The 19519-nt window shown below is 42.6% G+C and overlaps 2 protein-coding genes across 3 annotated transcripts; both read left to right on the top strand.

Moving 5' to 3' along the window:
• Positions 1 to 388: 388 nt before the first annotated feature.
• Positions 389 to 5972, top strand: slc35c1 (solute carrier family 35 member C1). Of its 2 annotated transcripts, XM_061068056.1 has the most exons (3): positions 389 to 443; positions 1467 to 1978; positions 3647 to 5972. In XM_061068056.1, the coding sequence occupies exons 2-3, from the start codon at positions 1474 to 1476 to the stop codon at positions 4225 to 4227; spliced, it is 1086 nt and encodes a 361-aa protein (XP_060924039.1). In that variant the 5' UTR covers positions 389 to 443; positions 1467 to 1473; the 3' UTR covers positions 4228 to 5972. The 2 variants fall into 2 exon arrangements, with proteins under 2 accessions (XP_060924039.1, XP_060924038.1); XM_061068055.1 differs by lacking the exon at positions 389 to 443 and having other exon boundaries at positions 1347 to 1978.
• Positions 5973 to 9099: 3127 nt separating this feature from the next.
• LOC132999086 (uncharacterized) lies at positions 9100 to 19414 on the top strand. Its single transcript, XM_061068869.1, has 11 exons — positions 9100 to 9244; positions 9337 to 9462; positions 12389 to 12503; positions 13130 to 13347; positions 15231 to 15422; positions 15526 to 15726; positions 16441 to 16507; positions 16974 to 17236; positions 17501 to 17593; positions 17633 to 17841; positions 18872 to 19414. Exons 1-11 carry the CDS (start codon positions 9115 to 9117, stop codon positions 19412 to 19414), a joined length of 2157 nt encoding a protein of 718 aa, XP_060924852.1. The 5' UTR covers positions 9100 to 9114.
• The last annotated feature ends 105 nt before the right edge of the window (positions 19415 to 19519 follow it).

Here is a 19519-nt window from a genome sequence, read left to right as displayed (position 1 = left end):
ATCCGGTCGATTCTTATATCATTCAGTGATTTCGCTGTTCAATCATCATTCGTTTCCTCTTCCTTGGTGGCCTGTGGAATTTTAAAATTAATAACGATTTCCTATCTTCAGGGTGGGATGCTCAGATTTAAAATCAAACAGATACCAATACATTCAAATTCCTCTTATTCCTTTCTACACATCAACCCACATGGAAACCAGTTGAGCTCTTAAGTAAAAAATGAACTTCACTGTTGATGATTCCATTTAATTAATTTTAATCCTCCCACGTATTGTGTCCTGACGTGGCAGGAGGTGTTGGTTCTAACAGGATATTCTGGTTGTCCAGACTCCACCTGTCCTGTCGCCTCATGGGAGGAGCAGCACGATAACACACTCGCACTTCCTTATTCAAGTTTACTCAGGGTGGGAATCACGTACAGAAGAATCCGGGACAGCTGCAGGTATGGAGGCAATTTCTAAATAGCACAGCACTAAATCCAAGAAAACACACAAATCAAAACGTGATTAACTCTTCAGCAGGTTATACATCTGGTTGGTAAATGGGTGAGAGGGTAAATGCCTCAGTGCACCTTTAGATGGAGCAGAGAGGAAATGGATGGATGAGTAAACTAGTTTCAATATTAACAACCTGGAATTATTATTTGCAAAGAAAAGCGCTCAAATGAAGAAAGATAAATTTGTTATTATAAGGAGCCTGTGTCTTTAAATTTATATAAAGAGTGAAGTTCAGATGCGGAAGTTATCTCGCTAGAAGATTTCTGGTTGCGGCACCTGCCGTCAAAATAAAAGCATTTTGTTATTCATTCAGTGAAAAGAAAAGTCGTGTGTTGTAAGACAAAGTGTAAATATGTGGCTCTGTGAGGTGTAACATTTGAATCCCACATTTATAGCAATTTATTCCACATGCTCCTTCATCATGAGGCTTGTTGTTTTGCTTTTGCTAAATTATTTGTATATTAAAATGGAGTGGTACTTGTACAATAATAAAGTCGTACTAGTACCAGAATGAAGTTGTACTTGTAGAATAATATAGTGAACGTCTGTGAGCATGGATTCCCCTAGCTGCTTATTTCCTACGAACACGGTGTCTTAATCACTATTCTTGCTTAATCACGACTTTATTGTATAATAACCATTTACTTATGCTAATATTCATACACAAACAGCCTGTGGACACTGCACTGATTTCATCGTATTTTTTCTTTCTTGTTTTTTATTTGATACCCTGATGTGCTCTATATAAGGGCCTTAGCATTAAATAAGTAGGCGAGGGAGGGCTTTTATTCTGAAGTAGATCCGCCCGGAAGTACTCGTTGTTGTTGTCCCAGGCGGAAGTCATGTCCGTGAAGTTCCCAGTTCCCAGTTAGCAGATAGCAGTTAGCACTTAGCTTCAGGAGCTAAATGTAAATGCTCCGCTACTCTAACTCCGACCGGGCCTTCCCGCTCCGTGTCGCCCTGGACAGGTCGCACATGAAGCGGTTCAGCATCTTGAAGATGGCGCTGTGGGGCTCCGGGGAGTCGGAGCCCGGCGGCCGGGAGGAGACCTACCTGTACCGGGCGCTGCGGATCGCCGCGGTGGTGGCTCTGTACTGGTTCATCTCTATCACCATGGTGTTCCTCAACAACTACCTGCTGGACGACAAGGAGCTGGACGCCCCGCTGTTCGTCACCTTCTTCCAGTGCCTGGTGTCCGTGGTGCTGTGCGGCTTCATGCAGCTGCTGGCCCGGCTGTGCCCGTGGCTCATCGACTTCCCCCCGGTGCGGTTCGACCTGAAGACGGCCCGCGAGGTGCTGCCTCTGTCCGTGGTCTTCATCAGCATGATCACCTTCAACAACCTGTGCCTGAAGCACGTCGGCGTGGCCTTCTACACGGTGGGTCGGTCCCTGACCACCGTGTTCAACGTGCTGCTGTCCTACGTGATCCTGAAGCAGACCACGTCCCTGCAGGCCGTCGGGTGCTGTGGCGTCATCCTGGGTACGTCCCGTCGCTAGTTCATAACTCTGTGATGTCCCTGAAGGTAGATGTGAGGGTCTGATGTGTCCTCAACTGGGTGAGGATCTGATGTGTCCTCATCTGGGATATATCCTCAACTGGGCGAGGATCTGTATGTCCTCTACTGGGTGAGGATCTGAGGATCTGTATGTCCTCAACTGGGTGAGGATCTGTCTGATATGTCCTCAACTGGTTGAGGATCTGATATGTCCTCTACTGGGTGAGGATCTGAGGATCTGTATGTCCTCAACTGGCTGAGGATCTATCTGATATGTCCTCAACTGGCTGAGGATCTGATGTGTCTTCAACTGGGTGAGAATCTGATATGTCCTCTACTGGGTGAGGATCTGTCTGATATGTCCTCAACTGGCTGAGGATCTGATGTGTCTTCAACTGGGTGAGAATCTGATATGTCCTCAACTGGCTGAGGATCTGATATGTCCTCTACTGGGTGAGGATCTGTCTGATATGTCCTCTACTGGGTGAGGATCTGTCTGATATGTCCTCTACTGGGTGAGGATCTGTCTGATATGTCCTCAACTGGGCGAGGAACTGAGGATCTGTATTTCCTCAACTGGGTGAGGATCTGTATTTCCTCAACTGGGTGAGGATCTGAGGATCTGATATGTCCTCAACTGGGTACGTCCCGTCGGTTGTTCATAACTCTGTGATCTCCCTGAAGCTAATGTGAGTGTCTGATCTGTCCTCAACTGGGATATGTCTTCAACTAGCTGAGGATCTGATATGTCCTCAACTGGGTCAGGGACAGAACCTGAAACCTGCCACTGTAACCGATCGTCAGTCAGATTCACCTCAGGGTTCATCGCAACAGAACAGGGATGTGGTTTTTTATAAAACTGTGATGTTCCTGAAGGTGATGTGAGGATCTGATATGTCCTCATCTGGGATATGTCCTCAACCGGGTGAGGATCTGATATGTCCTCATATGGGTCAGGAACCTGAAACCTGCCACTGTTACTGATCTTCAGTTACCTCAGGCGTCATCACAACAGAACAGGGCTGTGGTTTTATTAGAGTAAAGTCCTAGTTTAATTTTACTAGGATAAAGTAGTGGTTTAACCAAAATAAAGTTGTGGTTTTACTAGAATAAAGTTGTACTAAACCAGAATAAAGTCATACACATACATTTAAGTTTCTAACTCTTTAAACAGCAAATAAAAAATAGTCCTATCAGTCAAACAATTAGTATTGTTCAAGTTAAATTTGATGTTGTGTTGAGTCAATGTTGATTAATTTTATGTCAACACAACATAAACTGCGTCCGATACGTTGCCATCTCAGAAAGTATATGTTTGTAAATATGACACAGGATGAGTGCTGATCTGTTAACCTACACTTTAAATCTCCTGTCCAGCAGATCCAGAAAATGTTTGCATTTTCAGGATGTGACACAAACTTAAGCTTCAGGAAAAGTAAACTTCCTATTGCCTGAGATGACTTATTCAATTATTATAGTTTTTTACAAAGGGGAAACAAAGAATTGTTGCAGTTCTAGTTTGATCAATAATTCAATTTGTGCCCGAAAAATGTCCATTTATCCAATTAAAAGTTTATAATTTGTATGGCTCCAGTTGTGTAAAAGCTTTATTGTGTACTGATGTCTCTGATATCCTGTGTGTGTCTTCTCAGGTGGATTCTGGCTCGGTGTGGACCAGGAAGGTGTAGCAGGGTCCCTCTCCTGGTCGGGGATCGTCTTCGGGGTCATTGCCAGCGCTTGTGTCAGCCTCAACGCCATCTACACCAAGAAGGTGATGCCCTGCGTGGACGGAAACATCTGGAAACTGTCCTACTACAACAACATCAACGCCTGCGTCCTCTTCCTGCCGCTCATGCTCGTCTTCGGAGACTTAGGTCGTCTCTACAACTACACCCGGATCTTTGACCCCGGCTTCTGGGGCATGATGATCTTCGGAGGAGTGTTCGGTTTCGCCATCGGCTACGTCACGGGTCTCCAGATCAAGTTCACCAGTCCGCTCACACACAACGTGTCGGGGACGGCCAAAGCCTGCGCGCAGACTGTCATCGCAGTGGTGTATTACTCCTCCAGTAAGAGCCTGCTGTGGTGGACCAGTAACATGATGGTTCTCGGCGGCTCGTCGGCCTACACGGTCGTGAAAAGTCGAGAAATGAAGGGCACCCCCCATAAAGAGCCTGAGGACTCAGCTAAAGAGAAACTGCTTCCAGAGGAGGAAGACGGCGTTGGAGTTTGACCACCGGCTGAGAAGAGTGGTGTAATAATGTGATATGATGACTAGGGTTGCAAAATTCCGGGAATATTCAAAGTTGGAAACTTTCCATGGGAATATACGGGAATATACGGGAATTAACGGGAATTAACGGGAATTAACGGGAATAAACTGGAAATGTTGTGGGTAATTTATACTAACTGTATTTACCTTGTCATATACAGACATAAATATAAACATTTTGTTTTTTCATAGGCTGATTTGAGCCCTGAGGAAACTTTGGGCACGTGACTATATGCTTCTGCATCGTTGTGTCATTCTTAACATAGGTCTTTGCACAGTATTTGCAAATGTACACAGCCTTTCCTTCTACATTGGATGGGGTTAAATGTCTCCACACATGAGATAGTGCACGTGGCATTGTTCTGTAGAATAAAATGAGAAAAAAGTTTGTAAAAAAACACTAATGCAATGCCAGAGATATAAACAGTTAGCCAAACAATTGGAATCGTCTGTAAACATATTTTACAATTGATGGATAAGTGAATGGAAATAGGCTAGATGAACAGATGAACAATCCTCAATCAGCATGCTAATATATTTTCCCCAGTAATATCATTGAAACTTACCTGACTAGTCCTGCACACTACAGCAGGCCTCAATAGCCCTGCTGTAGTGTGAAGGATGCTGGGAGTTATCTGTGCATGTGATGGAAGAATGCACAGTGGAGGGTTGAAACTCAACGTTCAGCGTGTGCTGCATTCCATACATCTTTAAAATAGAGTTTTGAATGATGTTTTTATTGCTCACAGTTTAATTTCCGTATATTATTTTTTTTTCAAAATTCCCGAGCTTAACTTCCCGTGGAAAGTTTCCGGAAATTTACCGGAAACTTTCCGCCCCTTTGCAACCTTTAATGATGACACAGTAATAATGTGATATGATGTGATACTTTTCCTTCGTGGAATCAGAGTGGGTTTTGTGGGTCTTCTTTTTTTTTGTATACACCTTAACTCAAGGTGTAAAGGAATTTGTACATATTAAATTAAAGCTTCATATTCATTTGAGGCCTCTTTTAAATATTTTTTTAATAGAGAAAAATACAAATGTTTCTTTATGGGTGTAAGCTACCAGTGAAGAAAAGTATATGAAGTTTTTTTTATTCGGGGTGGGAAAATATTAAGACGGTATGTTAAAATCGCTATTTAATTCAGATTGTTATATTTTTAATAGAAGGGATGTTGAACATTCAAATTGCAGTTAATTATGAAGAAAGAATGTAACAATCATGTGAACGATTTGACCGCTGTTCTATACATTTATTAGATATCGCAATTATGAATAAAACCAATGTTTAATTGCTTGTTTTTTACAAAGGTTTGCAAAGTTTGTGTAGCTGCTGCAGATCTTAGTAGCTGTCCTTATTCTACTGGGGCCTCATTTAAGGAGGATCTCAGTGGGAGTTCTTACTGTGCATGTACGTTGTTTGGTTATTATCAATGAGTCTCCTAATGGAATATTCCTCCGGGCAAGATGGAGGGTTGAACATAGCTCAGGGCACCAGGGGTAATTACAAGAGCTGAGAACCACTGCTCTCTGATGTCAGGAGCTCGTTTCAACGGCGAGTTTGGCCTCATGACATAAATTAAAGTTTTGTAACTGTTAGAATTAGGACACATGATCTCCCAGGCGTCCATCTTTCTCATGATCAGTGTCGAGTCTAAGACTTTGATTCAAAGGTTTCAGGAATCAAAAAGAACCCACTCGTGTTTCTTTTTATGTGGTTGTGGTAAAGTCCCTTAGTTAATTATTATCAGCACATTTTCAGTGTCCACAGTTTTATTTTGTGTGCAGGAACATTTTTTATTATATATTATGTTGTAAAATTATATTTTACATGGTTAAATATCCTGAGCAGCCATCTCATCAAACTGAGACTGAACCAAAAGAGCAAAGCAATGAATTGAAAGACACTTATCATCACACCCGTTGTTTTTATACATTCAAATAAGAAATTTAATCCATTCTAAGTGTGAAAGTAAACACCTGAACACATTAGTGGGAAAAGAACATCCTCAAACTACAGAAACCATCTATGAGAAAATTTTTTTTTATTATTTTGATGGATTTAGGACCTTTATACTGCCGTCAGCCACCAGGGGACGATCAAGAGGCGTTGGCTTCACTTTTACGGAGCAGTCATGTCCATAGATATCATATATAAACACTAGATGTCACGGCCGCGTTGCCGGCCAACAGAGTCGAACGTCACCACATGGCGGCCATCTTGCTGCAGGCGGCTCGCTCACCCATAACATTGTGTTGTAGTGGTGCGTACTTTTTAAATAACCATAACTTGCTCAATTTCCAACCGATTTTTAAACTGTTTGGTTTGTTATAACCGTCAGAGATGTAGCTATGATACTGCCTATTTATGAATAATTATGTTATTTTTCTAAACAACTTAATAATTTATGCAGTGTCATAACTACATCTCTGACGTTTATAACAAACCAAACAGTTTAAAAATCGGTTGAAAATTGAGCAAGTTATGGTTATTTAAAAAGTATGCACCACTTCAACACAATGTTATGGGTGAGCGAGCCGCCTGCAGCAAGATGGCCGCCATACGGTGACGTTCGACTCCATTGGCCGAGACATCTAGCCTTATATATGTCTATGGTCATGTCGACCATCATCATATAGAGTCAATGGTGTTTCCCTGTTCCTCCTGAACTTGGTCCTACATGTTTTTAGAACCATAGATATATATATATAGATGTTTATATCTATGTTTAGAACACTGTGTGGTTTCCACTGATGTGATTCTATGGGAGATCTACGTCCTCCCTCATCTATCATCCAACAGCAGGGTGCAGCATATCTCAACTGACAATGGGGCAAAGTTCATTTTCACATAAGTCGTCGAACAGGTTGTCAGCGGATCACAGGGCTGACAGACAGACAAAAGCAAATGCTCACACCCATGGGCAATTTGTGTCAAAGTTACCTGAGCTGCATTTTTGTGAACAATCGTAAAACAAGAACAGAGCCAAAGTCCCAAAGTCTCAATCCTGTCTTGCAAGAACCAAATAAAAGATAAAAGTCTTTCTAAAGAGCAGGTGAAGTCACATCTCTCCGTCCGTCTGCAACCTGCTGTAATGCAGAAGATGAGAACTGGTATCACAACACGGAATCTCCCAGGTAACCTAATGACTTAGGTAATGGAAAAGCAGCCCTGGTCCTGAAATGGGCTGTGACGCTGCTGTCGGCCTCATTGCTCCTGGCAGATCTACGGAGACTGACATCACAAACATTGTGATGGGGTCATTACAGGCAACATCTGGTATTTGTCTACAAAGAAGCTGCGAAGCCGTCATGTCGGGCGTCTGACAGCTGGTGTGTGATGACACATCAGTAAACTCGTTTGTCTTCGTGCATGTTCATGTTTATATTTCTAATGACTTTGAATGTTTGGAACAAGACGAAGCTTCTGCAGCTTCCAAGAAAAAAACCTGTTTCCTTGAATCCTCTCCCTGAACTGACAGATTCATATTTTTCCTCTGGACTTTCTTCATCACTGCTTTTCTCATTAGCTTGTTTTCATTTCCCCTCAAATGCTCTTTCCACTCACTTTGCCAGAGAGTGTTTCCCCCCCCTGTTAGTCACAGTGTGCTCTGATCAGTCTGAGCTCATAACGGGAGCAGAGAGAGTGGAACCACTTGCAGATGGAACGCTGACTGGGAGCCGAACAATCTCAAAGCAAATGAAAACATCCCGGGAGGAATGGGTTAAGGATTTCTGTCCATTCTGATGAGATGGAAGAATTCATCATCCTCAGCTATGCAGTGTTCTGAGAGGATGATCTGACTCGGAGCTGGAGCTACTCTCTCTCTCTGAACCTTGTTGGACGTGTGCTGCAGCTGAGATGTTCTCGTTCCTCACCAGGAAGATGAACGTGGCTCCTGAGCTCTTCTGCCTCCTCTTAAACATCTGTTTGTGTGTCACAGCTTGGCCACGTGGTGAGTGAGAAGCACTTATCACAGCTTTGACTGAATGTTGTTCTTACTTTACACAACTTCTCTCTTTATATAGAGAGGTGGTGGACTAGGGGCAGAAACTTGGACTATGGGCAGAAAAGGTCTCTGGTTCGTCTCTGGTTCGACTCCACGGAGAAACAACCAAAAGACGAACCTGGATTGAGCTGTCCAAAAATCCAAGAGGATTCTCTTTACCCTGTCTAGTGCCCCTGAGCAAGGCACCTTACTCCCCCAACATCTGCTCCCCGGGCGCCGTACATGGCTGCCCACTGCTCTGTGTGTCAAGCACCAGATGGGTTAAAAGCAGAGGTTACATTTCCCTCCTTGCATGAGTGTGCTTGTGCATGTCTGTGCATGAATTTGGGACAAATAAATGTATCTTAATATGAATTGCCTTCTTATTTTGTTAGAATTCTTCTAACTTTTACAGAACAGTCCTGTTTCCTGACGTGCTGACTAACTGTGGAGGTATTTCATGATGATGAGTCATTTCCTCTCAGTTCGTGCTGCAGACTGAAATCAGGATAACACGTGTCTTCTCCTGCTTCAACCTTCGTTCAAGTCTTTATTGTTAATAAATGTAGATATCATTTGTATTAGCCAGGGTTCAATATCTGGGAGGATTTGTTATTTACACTTAACACAGAAATCCATAGATATTGATGGGTTGAATTAAACATGGGACGATGACAATTAGCTGTGGCCTCATCTGAACCAGGGGCGTAGCAACAGCAGAGCAGGGACTTGCCCGGGGGCCCAGAGCTGGTGACCAAGAGGTCAGATGTTTCCTGTTAAGTTTGACCCAATGGTCTCTGGTCTGGTTCCCACAGCTCCCACAGGGGAAACCTGTCCGAGTGCCGGGTGGAGCGTCATGTGTCGTCCGTGTTGTGAGTACCACCTGATCCAGTGCCGGTGTCCCTCCACAGGGTCGAGGGTGGGCTACACCGTCCCCTGCTGCCGCAACGCTCTGGACCAGTGTGACCCCTGTATCATCCACCCAGGTACTCTCTCTCTCCAGCTCCTACAAAAGTGTTGTTGCTCGATGACCTGAAATCGTTACCGTCGTCCTCTTTGTGCCCTTTGACCCCGGGAGGCTGCAGTCTGTTCGAGAACTGCAAGACCTGCCACAACGGGACGTGGAGGGCCAACGACGATTTCTTCGTCGACGGGAAGTTTTGCACCGAGTGTCGCCAAGGCTGGAGCGGAGGGGACTGTAAAAGTGAGTTTCTGCAAGCTCCTGTCTTTCTATAGTGTAGGTCTTAATCGTTGATAAGAGAATGCATTGATCACATGGGACAAACACTGCAAAAATACACACATGCTGTGATTGCATTTGCCAGTTTGGTGTCAATGTGGTTAGAAAACATATGAATATGAAATGTTAAAATGTATTCATATATTTGACCATCCTTATACATATTTGCAAAATTGACAAAAAAGTCTATTAATCATTTTAAGTATATGGGCCATTCTACCGAATTGGTGCAAAGTATGGTCCCCCAACAAGAAAAGCTATTTACAAAACAATTAAGTATTCATGACAGATTTTTACTAAGAATGTGTTAAGGTCTATTTAAACCCAAGACATTAAATGAGATAGGGATAAGCTAAATATATACAAAATCATCATTTATAGGGTACTTTCTATTGGGAAGTAGCTGTCCCCAACCCTGACATCTAAATTTCAATTTCTGAAAATAACACTTTATCAATTTTTTAGATTTATTTCAGTGATCTTATTTCAAAGATCTTTATGGTTTAGTTCAAACAGAACTTGGAAGATTTAGATTTATTGTGGGTTTAATTTTTAAATTAAAAAACTATAGTAAAAAAATCATGTCCCCAGTTTTCATGTCACTACCGAAACGCAACAGTTTTAGTCCATTGGCTGAGCCTGGTTTTTAGCCACACCCCTGCATTTTTGAGCAGGCAGTGACACTGCATCCCTGTCCCTCCTGGCTGAATGGTAAGTAGCTAAAACCCATACTTTTGATGTAAATGTGTTCCAAAGTCTGAAAATCAGCGTGTAACCTTAAGAATTGTCACTACCGAAACACATATTATCTTCAATTAAGTAAACTTTTTGGGGTTTTATGCAAAGTATTGTGTTTTTATGTGTGTACACCTCTTCAAAGATGTGTATACTAGCCATGTGCTTGCTAGCATTCTTTAGTTATGCTCAAAATTAGCTATAATTGTCACTACCGAAACAGTCACTACCGAAACATACCGTCACTACCGAAACATAAAGTTCCAACTTCAGGCCTAGTTTAACTGCACATTATTCAACAGTCTGAAGCCGATCTCACTGCTGCAATTTGCAAACTCACAAGATGCTAGTTCTGTACAAATACTTTAATGCTGCAAACTGCTCACAGGACCATTTTTACATATCCATTATTCAATTTTTCCAATTCTATGATCAAAAGGACAAGATCTGGTCCACAGTGGACAAGGTCGTCACCTTAATCCCTCCACCAGAAAACGTCACACAGAGGCATATCCAGATCACCCCAAGAGTGTTCACCACAGTATGTGAAAAGTTAAAATTTGTGAATGGATTTGTGATGTCTGACACTAAACCCCCTTAAACATACAGTACGACATAATATCAGTTATTTGTCAATGTTTTCTTCTATTTTACTGAACCCACTTGGGTAATGTTTGTACTTTAAATGGTTCTGGACGAACAATTGTTATGTCCTCAAATATAAAATTATTCTATTGACCACAAAACATTTGTGTTTTTAATATTCCCAACCTATAGCATGTTATGAGTTAAGATTAAGCAATAAGGTTGAGGAAATATGATACAACCTTGCAAACAAAATACTGTGGTCACTCCAAAAAGAGTGCAGTCACTACCGAAACAGTGGATGTTTTGTAAAAAATAAAGTATATTGAGTTATCAACTAAAATGTTATGATACTGATTGGTTTAATGTATGTTCAATTTCATCAATCATCAACTCTGGAATCAATATGATCAGTATTATGCATTTTACAAAGAAATATTGCATTTAGATTTTGATGAATTGTATAAATTGAACTTTGAAATTTGGTGAAAATTTCATTGTTGTTTCAATTGTGAAAACCTTCAAGAAATATTTTTAAAAATACTCTTCAGAGAAAGGAAAGAAACACAATTTTAACAGGTTAATAATAATACTTTTTTACTATAGTTTATTACTATGTTTCGGTAGAGACAATTTTTGGGAGAGGAAAAACATTCCAACACAGTCTGTAAATACAACATAAAAATGTACGGTTCTTTTACTAGATATGTGTACTTTAGATATGGTGCAATATATATACGGAAAAAGTTTTGGGAATAAAACATACAAAATGTTCCAACCTGACTTTGCACCAATTCGGTAGAATGGCCCATATATAAGTCTAAAAACACAATCCTTCACTTAAGATTCCATTTCTTTTAATCTCTATCATGATATATACAAATAAACACGTTATTTTGGGGGATGTAATCTTCATCAATTCTGTGGCGTCACCCTTTCTAAACTTCAACTACACATTTGTAATACACCACATGCTCACTTGGGGGCGACAGCGTCCTTTTTTTAGTGGTGTCTCGTTTTTTCTTTTAATAAACATAATCATCAGCATAATGTTGCTGAAGCTGCCGCAGTTAAGTGATTTGAATAAAGTGTGGGCTGGTGAAGCTCATGGTTTATTAATAGATTCATACAAACAGGTGAAACACGTTGCCACTCCTGCTTTTCACTGTGAGACTTTGCTCTGGTGGAAAAAGACTTCATGGAAGAGAGGGTATGGAGTATTTCCACACGAGAGGAGCCATTGTGCTTCTTGTGTTGTCCTGAGCAACCTGTGTGGTTTCTCACAGTCAATCTGATAAAGTTGTTTTAATTAAATTGGCTGATTTATTGACTGATGATTTGCTATAGAAGGAAACCTTTGTCTACTCTTTTAAAATTCCAAATAAAATCTGAAACCCTAATTAGTGACAGAGTGATATATAGATTTTGCTTAATTACTTAATTGTCAATAATCATGGTTTGTGGTTTTGGTGGTTCTTTCCCTTCATGTCACCACCTGCCACATTGAAAACACATTTTCACTGTGTGAATATGAATTTACTGCACGGAGGTGACCATGTTTCTGTTGCAGCATGTGGAGGCGTCCTCCAGCGAGCCCAGGGTCTCGTGGTCCTGGAGAGTTACCCGACAAACGCCCGGTGTGAGTGGAGGGTGCAAGTGCAGAGGGGCAGAAGCATCGAGCTCAGGTGAACGCCACTTCTCCACAGCACAGAGAGCGAGAGGGAGAGAGAGAGAGAGAGAGAGAGAGACACCAGTTTCCCAAACTATTCAGACAATATGTAGTTAATCTGAAAAGCCCAGCGTGTTTTTGAGAGGCCTTGCTGAGTCGCTGGTGGCACCAGAGTGAGTCAAGCAGTCAGAAGATGTAAGATGTCTGTGTTCGGCCTCCTGGGTTCCTCCGGGTTACGTTTGGTTCTAGTCGGCGAGGAAATATTTACCATAAACACCGCGAATAAGCAAGTTGCACATGAGCAGCATCATCGGATCTCACTTTAAACCGTGTTGAGATTAGTGAGAGGAGTAAATACCTGTAACAGGAAGTGACACGGGATCTAAAGAGTGTTAGTGCAGCACTGGGACCAACAGCCCACGTAGAGTGTGGTGCATGCTGGGAAGGGCTGAGTCCCTGCACATGATAAGTGATGATTAGTAAGTTGTCTGACTGTAAACTTGGTATCAGCCAATGAGGTTCTGATTCAGCCACAATGCGTTTGTTTGTTTGTTTGTTTGTGTGTTTCTAGGCAAGATACAACAAAAACAACACAAAGATTATAACCTCACTATAACACAACTCTGTGTGTTTGTGTTGCAGGTTTTCTCAGCTCAGTTTGGAGTCCGACCACACGTGTCGTTACGACTACGTGGAGGTGCGTGATGGCGACGACCTGAGCTCCCCTGTGATTGGCCGGTTCTGTGGGGATCGGCTGCCTCCACCTATAAAAAGCTCCGGGAACCTCCTGCACATCCTGTTCACCTCAGATGGCTACAACAACTTCGATGGATTCGTTCTCACTTTTCAGGAGAGTTCAGGCAGGTATAATTGTTATTAGTAAAGTGATTAGTATATACTGTATACATAAATATATATACATTTTTATATATCGACACAGCATGGAAAAAATTACACAATCGCTGAACAGTTTAATCAAATGCTTCCATTCAAAGGTTTATGATTAGAGCAAGTGTCTGTATCATATTCCATTATAAATCAAGTCAGATTCATTTATGCAGCATGTTAAAAATAAGAGGAGTTGATCCAAATTATGGATAAAAAAGTAATAACAGTCTGAAAGAAAGATGTGAAAAAGAAACAAAAGTAAATTAGATTCAAACATTAATAAAAGAGGGACAATAACAGAATCATGAGACGAAATCCGGCTGAAATAAAAGCAAAATTATAAAATACATATTTTTTTGTATGGTATTCCTTCTTATTTTGTCCACACAGTCTTGGCAGAGTCGTCTTCTTCAGCGTATGAAGCCGGTTTCCTCTGTGGAGTCCACATACACAGAATAATACCGTCTGATTTATTCTTTTTCATGGTACTGAAGGTGTCTACTTCAGATATCATGAATACATGATGATTCTCCGCTGCCCGTCCATGCATAGTGCAGCACCTCTCTCCTATGAAATGCAGCACATTTGCTTGTGGACTTTTTTCTTTGTGTGTGTGTGTGTGTGTGTGTGTGTGTGTGTGTGCGTTTGTGTGTGTGTGTGTGTGTTCACCGATGGGAGACGGGCAGCCAGTGACACAGATTTATCACACTCACCTCTCTCTCTCCGTTTCTCTGAAGCAATTCATGCATCTAACTTGCATCCCATTTATTCTGTGTTTTCTCCTCATGGGCATCTCTCTCGGCCGCTCACCAAACCGTATCATATCCCCGTGTTACTGCACGAGAGGCATTTTTTCTGGGAGATTTCGGGAAAAATTTACATCAATAAGTCACAGAAGAGTTTTTCTTTTTAAGCATAGAACCTCCTCCCTTGGGAAAAGAAGGGGCCTTTGAAAAACGAGGAGATAAAAAAAGATCAAACCAAAAGGTGGTGGTTTTCAGAGGTGCTGCAGTAAAAGAGGTCAATTTCTCTATCAATGTTAAAATAACCTTTTTATATTTTCCCGGCGTAAACCTCTGGTCAAAAGTCTCAGTTTTCCAGCTGTTTCTGAAATTAAAGCCTTGGACAAAAAATGTATGTTAAGGTTTCAGGCCCTAAACAATTTATTTCGACAAGATCCATGAATTATTCTCCCTAAGAATTTGCAAACAAATTGAAAATTAAATCCTGGATCCGCCTCCTGATTCAGGCAGAGGGTTTGTAAAAGTTTGCAAAATAACTTTCAAACCTTCAATCCCCTCTAGTGCTGCAAATTAATCATTTATTTAAATCCCTTAAAACACATTTTCAATATTTACTTACAAAATGGTGTTATCCTTTTACCTTGGGCATCTTGAGCCGTTGTAAGATTTAAAAACTGAAGGACTTTTTCTCTGAAACTGATTGAAAAGCGACATTTTATTACTATTGAAACATTTCAATCCCAAAAAGGCCGAATACACAAACAATACAATTGTATTTATCACATTTTCAACAATTCAAACCCAATTTGTCAAATAACTGCAGAATGGAAGAGGTGTTTTGGGTTTTATCGTCTGTATTTTTCATATTTCCTCATATTGATCTTGTACTTTTACGTATTCATGACTTTTACTGATGGTTCTATTTTTTCAATCTATAGTTTTATTACACCTGTACATCAAATAGTTATCATCTATTTCCCCATAGTAGGGAAAATAGATGATTATCTTTACCTGGTCTCATTTTCAAACTTCATAATCTGTTTTTTACTGTATAAAATGTATTAGAATGAACCTGTTTATTGACATTAGGTTTGTTTTCTCCTCCACTTCAGCCCCTGGCGATCCAGGCTGTGCACCCCCAGAGGAACCAGTGGATGGATACTGGCTGCCAGTTTACAGCCTCCAGCACAAGCTTGAGTCTGTGAACTACCAGTGTCATCCACCCTTCACCCTGAGCGGCTCCCAGCAGAGGAGCTGTCGGCCCGGTGGCCTGTGGAGTGGCAGCACTCCCACGTGTGTGAGAGGTACTTTCTTCCACCAGGTTTCCTCTCGGCTTCATTTCTGATACTAAAAGCCACATGGTGCATTTGCTGGGAACCTCTTGATCTCTCCTTATTGCTCCCACAGGCCAGACGAGCAGAGTCCAGTGTGCCCCTCCACCCAAACTGCTCAACGGCTACTACAGGCCGGCTCAGGACACAGCGGGGGGTGCGGAGGCGGAGACAATGGAGTTCTTCTGCAAAAAATCCTTCGTTCTGAGTGGAAACCACCAGAGCACCTGTCTCTCTAATGGATCCTGGAGTGGCAGGCCACCCAAGTGTGTGAGAGGTTCGTTGTTTTCAAGAACACACGGGAGGTCGACAACTCACACGCGCTTGTACACTCACAATGTTTCCACTTCATCATGAAGTATATTCTGGTCGGCCGAGACGTTGATGTGGTTGTAGAAGTTTGATGATGAAGGAAAGGACCGCGGACCCAGTACTTACAAGTACAATAATGTTTATTACACAGAAGTTTCACAGGTCAGACGGATACCATGGTATACCCGGAGACATCACAAGCCAATAGTGAAAGTCTGTCTTCTCCCTGCAGGGCAAGAAGTTTTATAGGTGGGAGGTGGGACCCCAAACCTAGAGATAACATGACATCACACAACAGGGCCATCAGCCCAAATAAGGAGGTGTTTTGCACATGAAGATGAAAATGCAATGGTCATGGATCTTCCCTTTACCCCCATCCATTTGCTGGTCAGAGGTCATTCTCAAAGTCAAAGGTCTTTCCAAAGAGGGACAGACCTACTTGAATAAACATCGGGAGGATTCTCTGGAAATGTCTGAGAGTCACGCAAGTCAAGCATCATTAATATCGGCCTGTCATTATATTTAAACACAGGCTAAAATCATTTACTCTAGTGAATACACGACAATCACAAAGACGAACACCAATTGTGTAGTTCTAGTTTCTGATCACCTTTTATTCATGTTATTGAAACATAGGAAGTGATTTTTATATAACAACAGTCGCTCTTTTGATTTGCAGCCTGTCGAGAGCCCAAAGTGTCAGAACTTGTGCGACAAAGTGTTGTGACGCCGCGTCTCTTGTCAAGGTAACATTCATATCAATGTGCTGTGTGTATTTGTTGTTAAACATTGTTAAAGCAACACTATGTAACTTTGACTGAGCGACAGCGCCCCCTGCAGCCACACACACACACACACACACACAGACGTTCAGGGTGAGAAGTGGAAATGGAAGAGGCTCAATTCCCTCTGTTCCAAGTCATTGAACCAACTCATTCTGAAGCTATTTTACAGAAACCTGATTAACTTTATTATACAGCAACTGCCGATAAATCAACCGACGACTTAATTTGCATCAAGACAAACAAATCAAATCTCCTTCAAGTAGATCGGTGAGATTGATGATTGACTGGAAAGAGAAGTTTTAAAAAACTTTTTCCTTTATTGATCTTGCTGTTGATGCTTACGTCACAGTGATGACATCTTTCCTAAATGAAGAATGTAAAATACAAGTGAGGATCCACTGAGACCAGCTGCTGCTCTTTCCCACAGAGAGACTCCAAACCAGCGGCTCTCATCCAGGTCCCACATCCACCACCTGTCCTCCACTGGTTTCATCCCACTGACCCTGGACCGACTGTCTCCGGTGGACAGACATGACGTCTCTTCGGACGAGCTTCCTCGTGGCTTCCACTCAGTTCACACGAGCATCGAGTACCGGTGCGCCTCACCTCTGTACGACCACACGGGGAGCTCCCGACGCACGTGTCTGAAGAGCGGCCGGTGGAGCGGGCGCCACGTCTCCTGCTCGCCGGGTGAGAGCAGCCGCAGGTCACACTGAGAAGTGAAAGATGAGTCAATGTCAATGTATATTCTTCTATGAAATGAGTCACATGAAGCATTAAATAGATGAAAGTGTAAATAAAACATGTTTCGTCAAGGTAGCATCCCTGAGTGTGAAGGGCCTTTAAGTATTTATTACAAATGTCCTTGTTGCTCCAGCAGAATTATGTCTAAAGCAATGTTCTTCAAATATTACTTGTACTTTTTGACACTTCTGATTGTTGCTTTTTCCCCAGTTTGTGGCAAACTCGACACCTTCAGTCCTCAGAACCTCTCAGAGACTCAGTGGCCGTGGCACGCAGCCGTGTACGTCCGCTCGCCCCCTGACCGTTCGGCCCGGGGTCTCGGGTCCCAGGGAGCGAGCGGAGGACAGGAGGCCTCGGAGGAGTCCGGGTTCTGGCTCCTGGCCTGCAGCGGCGCCCTGCTCGCCCAGCGCAGCGTCCTGGTGGCAGCCCGGTGCGTGGTGGACAAGGACGAGCAGCGGCCGCTTCACCCGGCGCACGTGAAGGTCGTGGTCGGCGTGCAGCAGCAGCACCGGGCGTCCAGGGCTCAGTGGAAAAGCCTGCATCACCTCAGGGTACCACACGGTGGATAGCTCACATCTGAGGGAAATACTCTCACACGTTTGCATTTAACCCCTTGTAGACGAATGTCGCGAATTCACCTCAAACCCCATCCTGGTTTTTTTATCCCACTAATGCCTGATGGTGCAAATTCTACACATACCATGAAGGTATTGGAAGCACTCTGCAGCCATCTAGTGGTCGGAGTGAAAATTCACACTAGCCCCTTGGTACTGTGCAGCAAAGTTATTTTGAGGTATTAAGCTGTATTTGAAATACTGTGATGATGGAATAGCAATGATTGTACAGAAACATATGTTGTTATTCAATTTCAAGCAAAAGCAGCATCAATATAATAATATAATAATCTACACACCAGAGACTGGAAAATTTGTTAAATTACAGTTATGCCCCATTATGCCTAATGACGCTAATTTGTCTCATACCTTAATGTTATATCTATTGTTTATGCTATATTGAAATTAACAATCTCCACTTAATTAAGCATCTGTATGACAGCCAAAAACACAAATAATATTTTTTTTATATAATTGGAAATTAATTCAGGCAATAAGGGGATAATTACTGAAAATAACTGTTTCTTTGTAAAAGGTTTGTGTTGATTGTGGATTTTATTCCATTTAAACAACATTTATTTTACTTTTAAGCTCGAAGCCTCAACATTGTTTTCACCTAAAGTCTTCCACTGACACTGGTTCTATTTTTTAACATTTCACAAAGTTTCCCTTGAGCAAACAGCAGATGCAATGACGAATTAAGCAAGAAATCTTCATTAAATAAATATAATCCCCTGGACAGGGTTTTGTTTTTACACGGTGACAGGGAGAAATCCTCCCGGCATCAGCTTGTGCACTTAGAGCTTCATCGGGATACAACTGTGTTTGATTTGGGTTTTTAAAATAAGTGCACAGCTTGATGCGTATTATCTGATCTCAACACTTATTCCCAAACTGAAAAATTAGGGGAATCCGACTGTCTCACGTTTTCTACTTTTTAATTCCCTTTTCTCATTTTCCTCACCAGGTTTCAGATATTTTAATCCATCCGAACTTTGACCTCACACCAGACGCCAGCGTGGCCGTGCTGAAGCTGAGAGACAAGGCCCGGATCAGCGAGCGCGTGCTGCCGGTGTGTCTACCCACAATTCACGGCGGCGAGGGGACTGTGCGGCAGGCCTACACCTCCAGGTGGACCCCACCGAACAATCACAGACACCTGAGCCGCCACGCCCCCCCGAGCCAGACGCAGCTGGTTGAGCTGAGTGACGTGACTCAGTGTGAAGGAGGGTCCGCTCTCAGCGACAGCACACTGTGTGTCGTCAGGAGGCCGGCCGGTCCTCACAGCCCCTGTGCTGTCCCGGGCCTCACCACCCTGCCAGCTGTGTCCCCCCCCACAGGTGGAGTCTTGTCGGGTCAGGAGGAGACTCGGGGGGGCTCCAGCCGCTCGTCGGGCTGGCAGCTGCTGGCGTTGGAGGGTTTCAGCTGCGAGGAAAACGACCGACAGACTCACTCAGCTCAGACTGGAGTCGGCAGCTTTCGGGACTGGATAGAGAGAAACATGAATTGAATATGTTTCTAAGTGCAGCTGATTATGATCAACTTGAAATGAGTTCAATCTCAGAGTTGGTGCAGACAAGTTGTGTGTTTTCTCGTGTGAGTGTGTGCACGGTAA

This window comes from Limanda limanda, chromosome 3 (genome assembly GCF_963576545.1).
Source record: "Limanda limanda chromosome 3, fLimLim1.1, whole genome shotgun sequence".
Taxonomy (NCBI): Eukaryota; Metazoa; Chordata; class Actinopteri; order Pleuronectiformes; family Pleuronectidae; genus Limanda; species Limanda limanda.
Note: the sequence above shows the minus strand (reverse complement) of the source record. Positions and strands in the feature narration are given on the sequence as shown.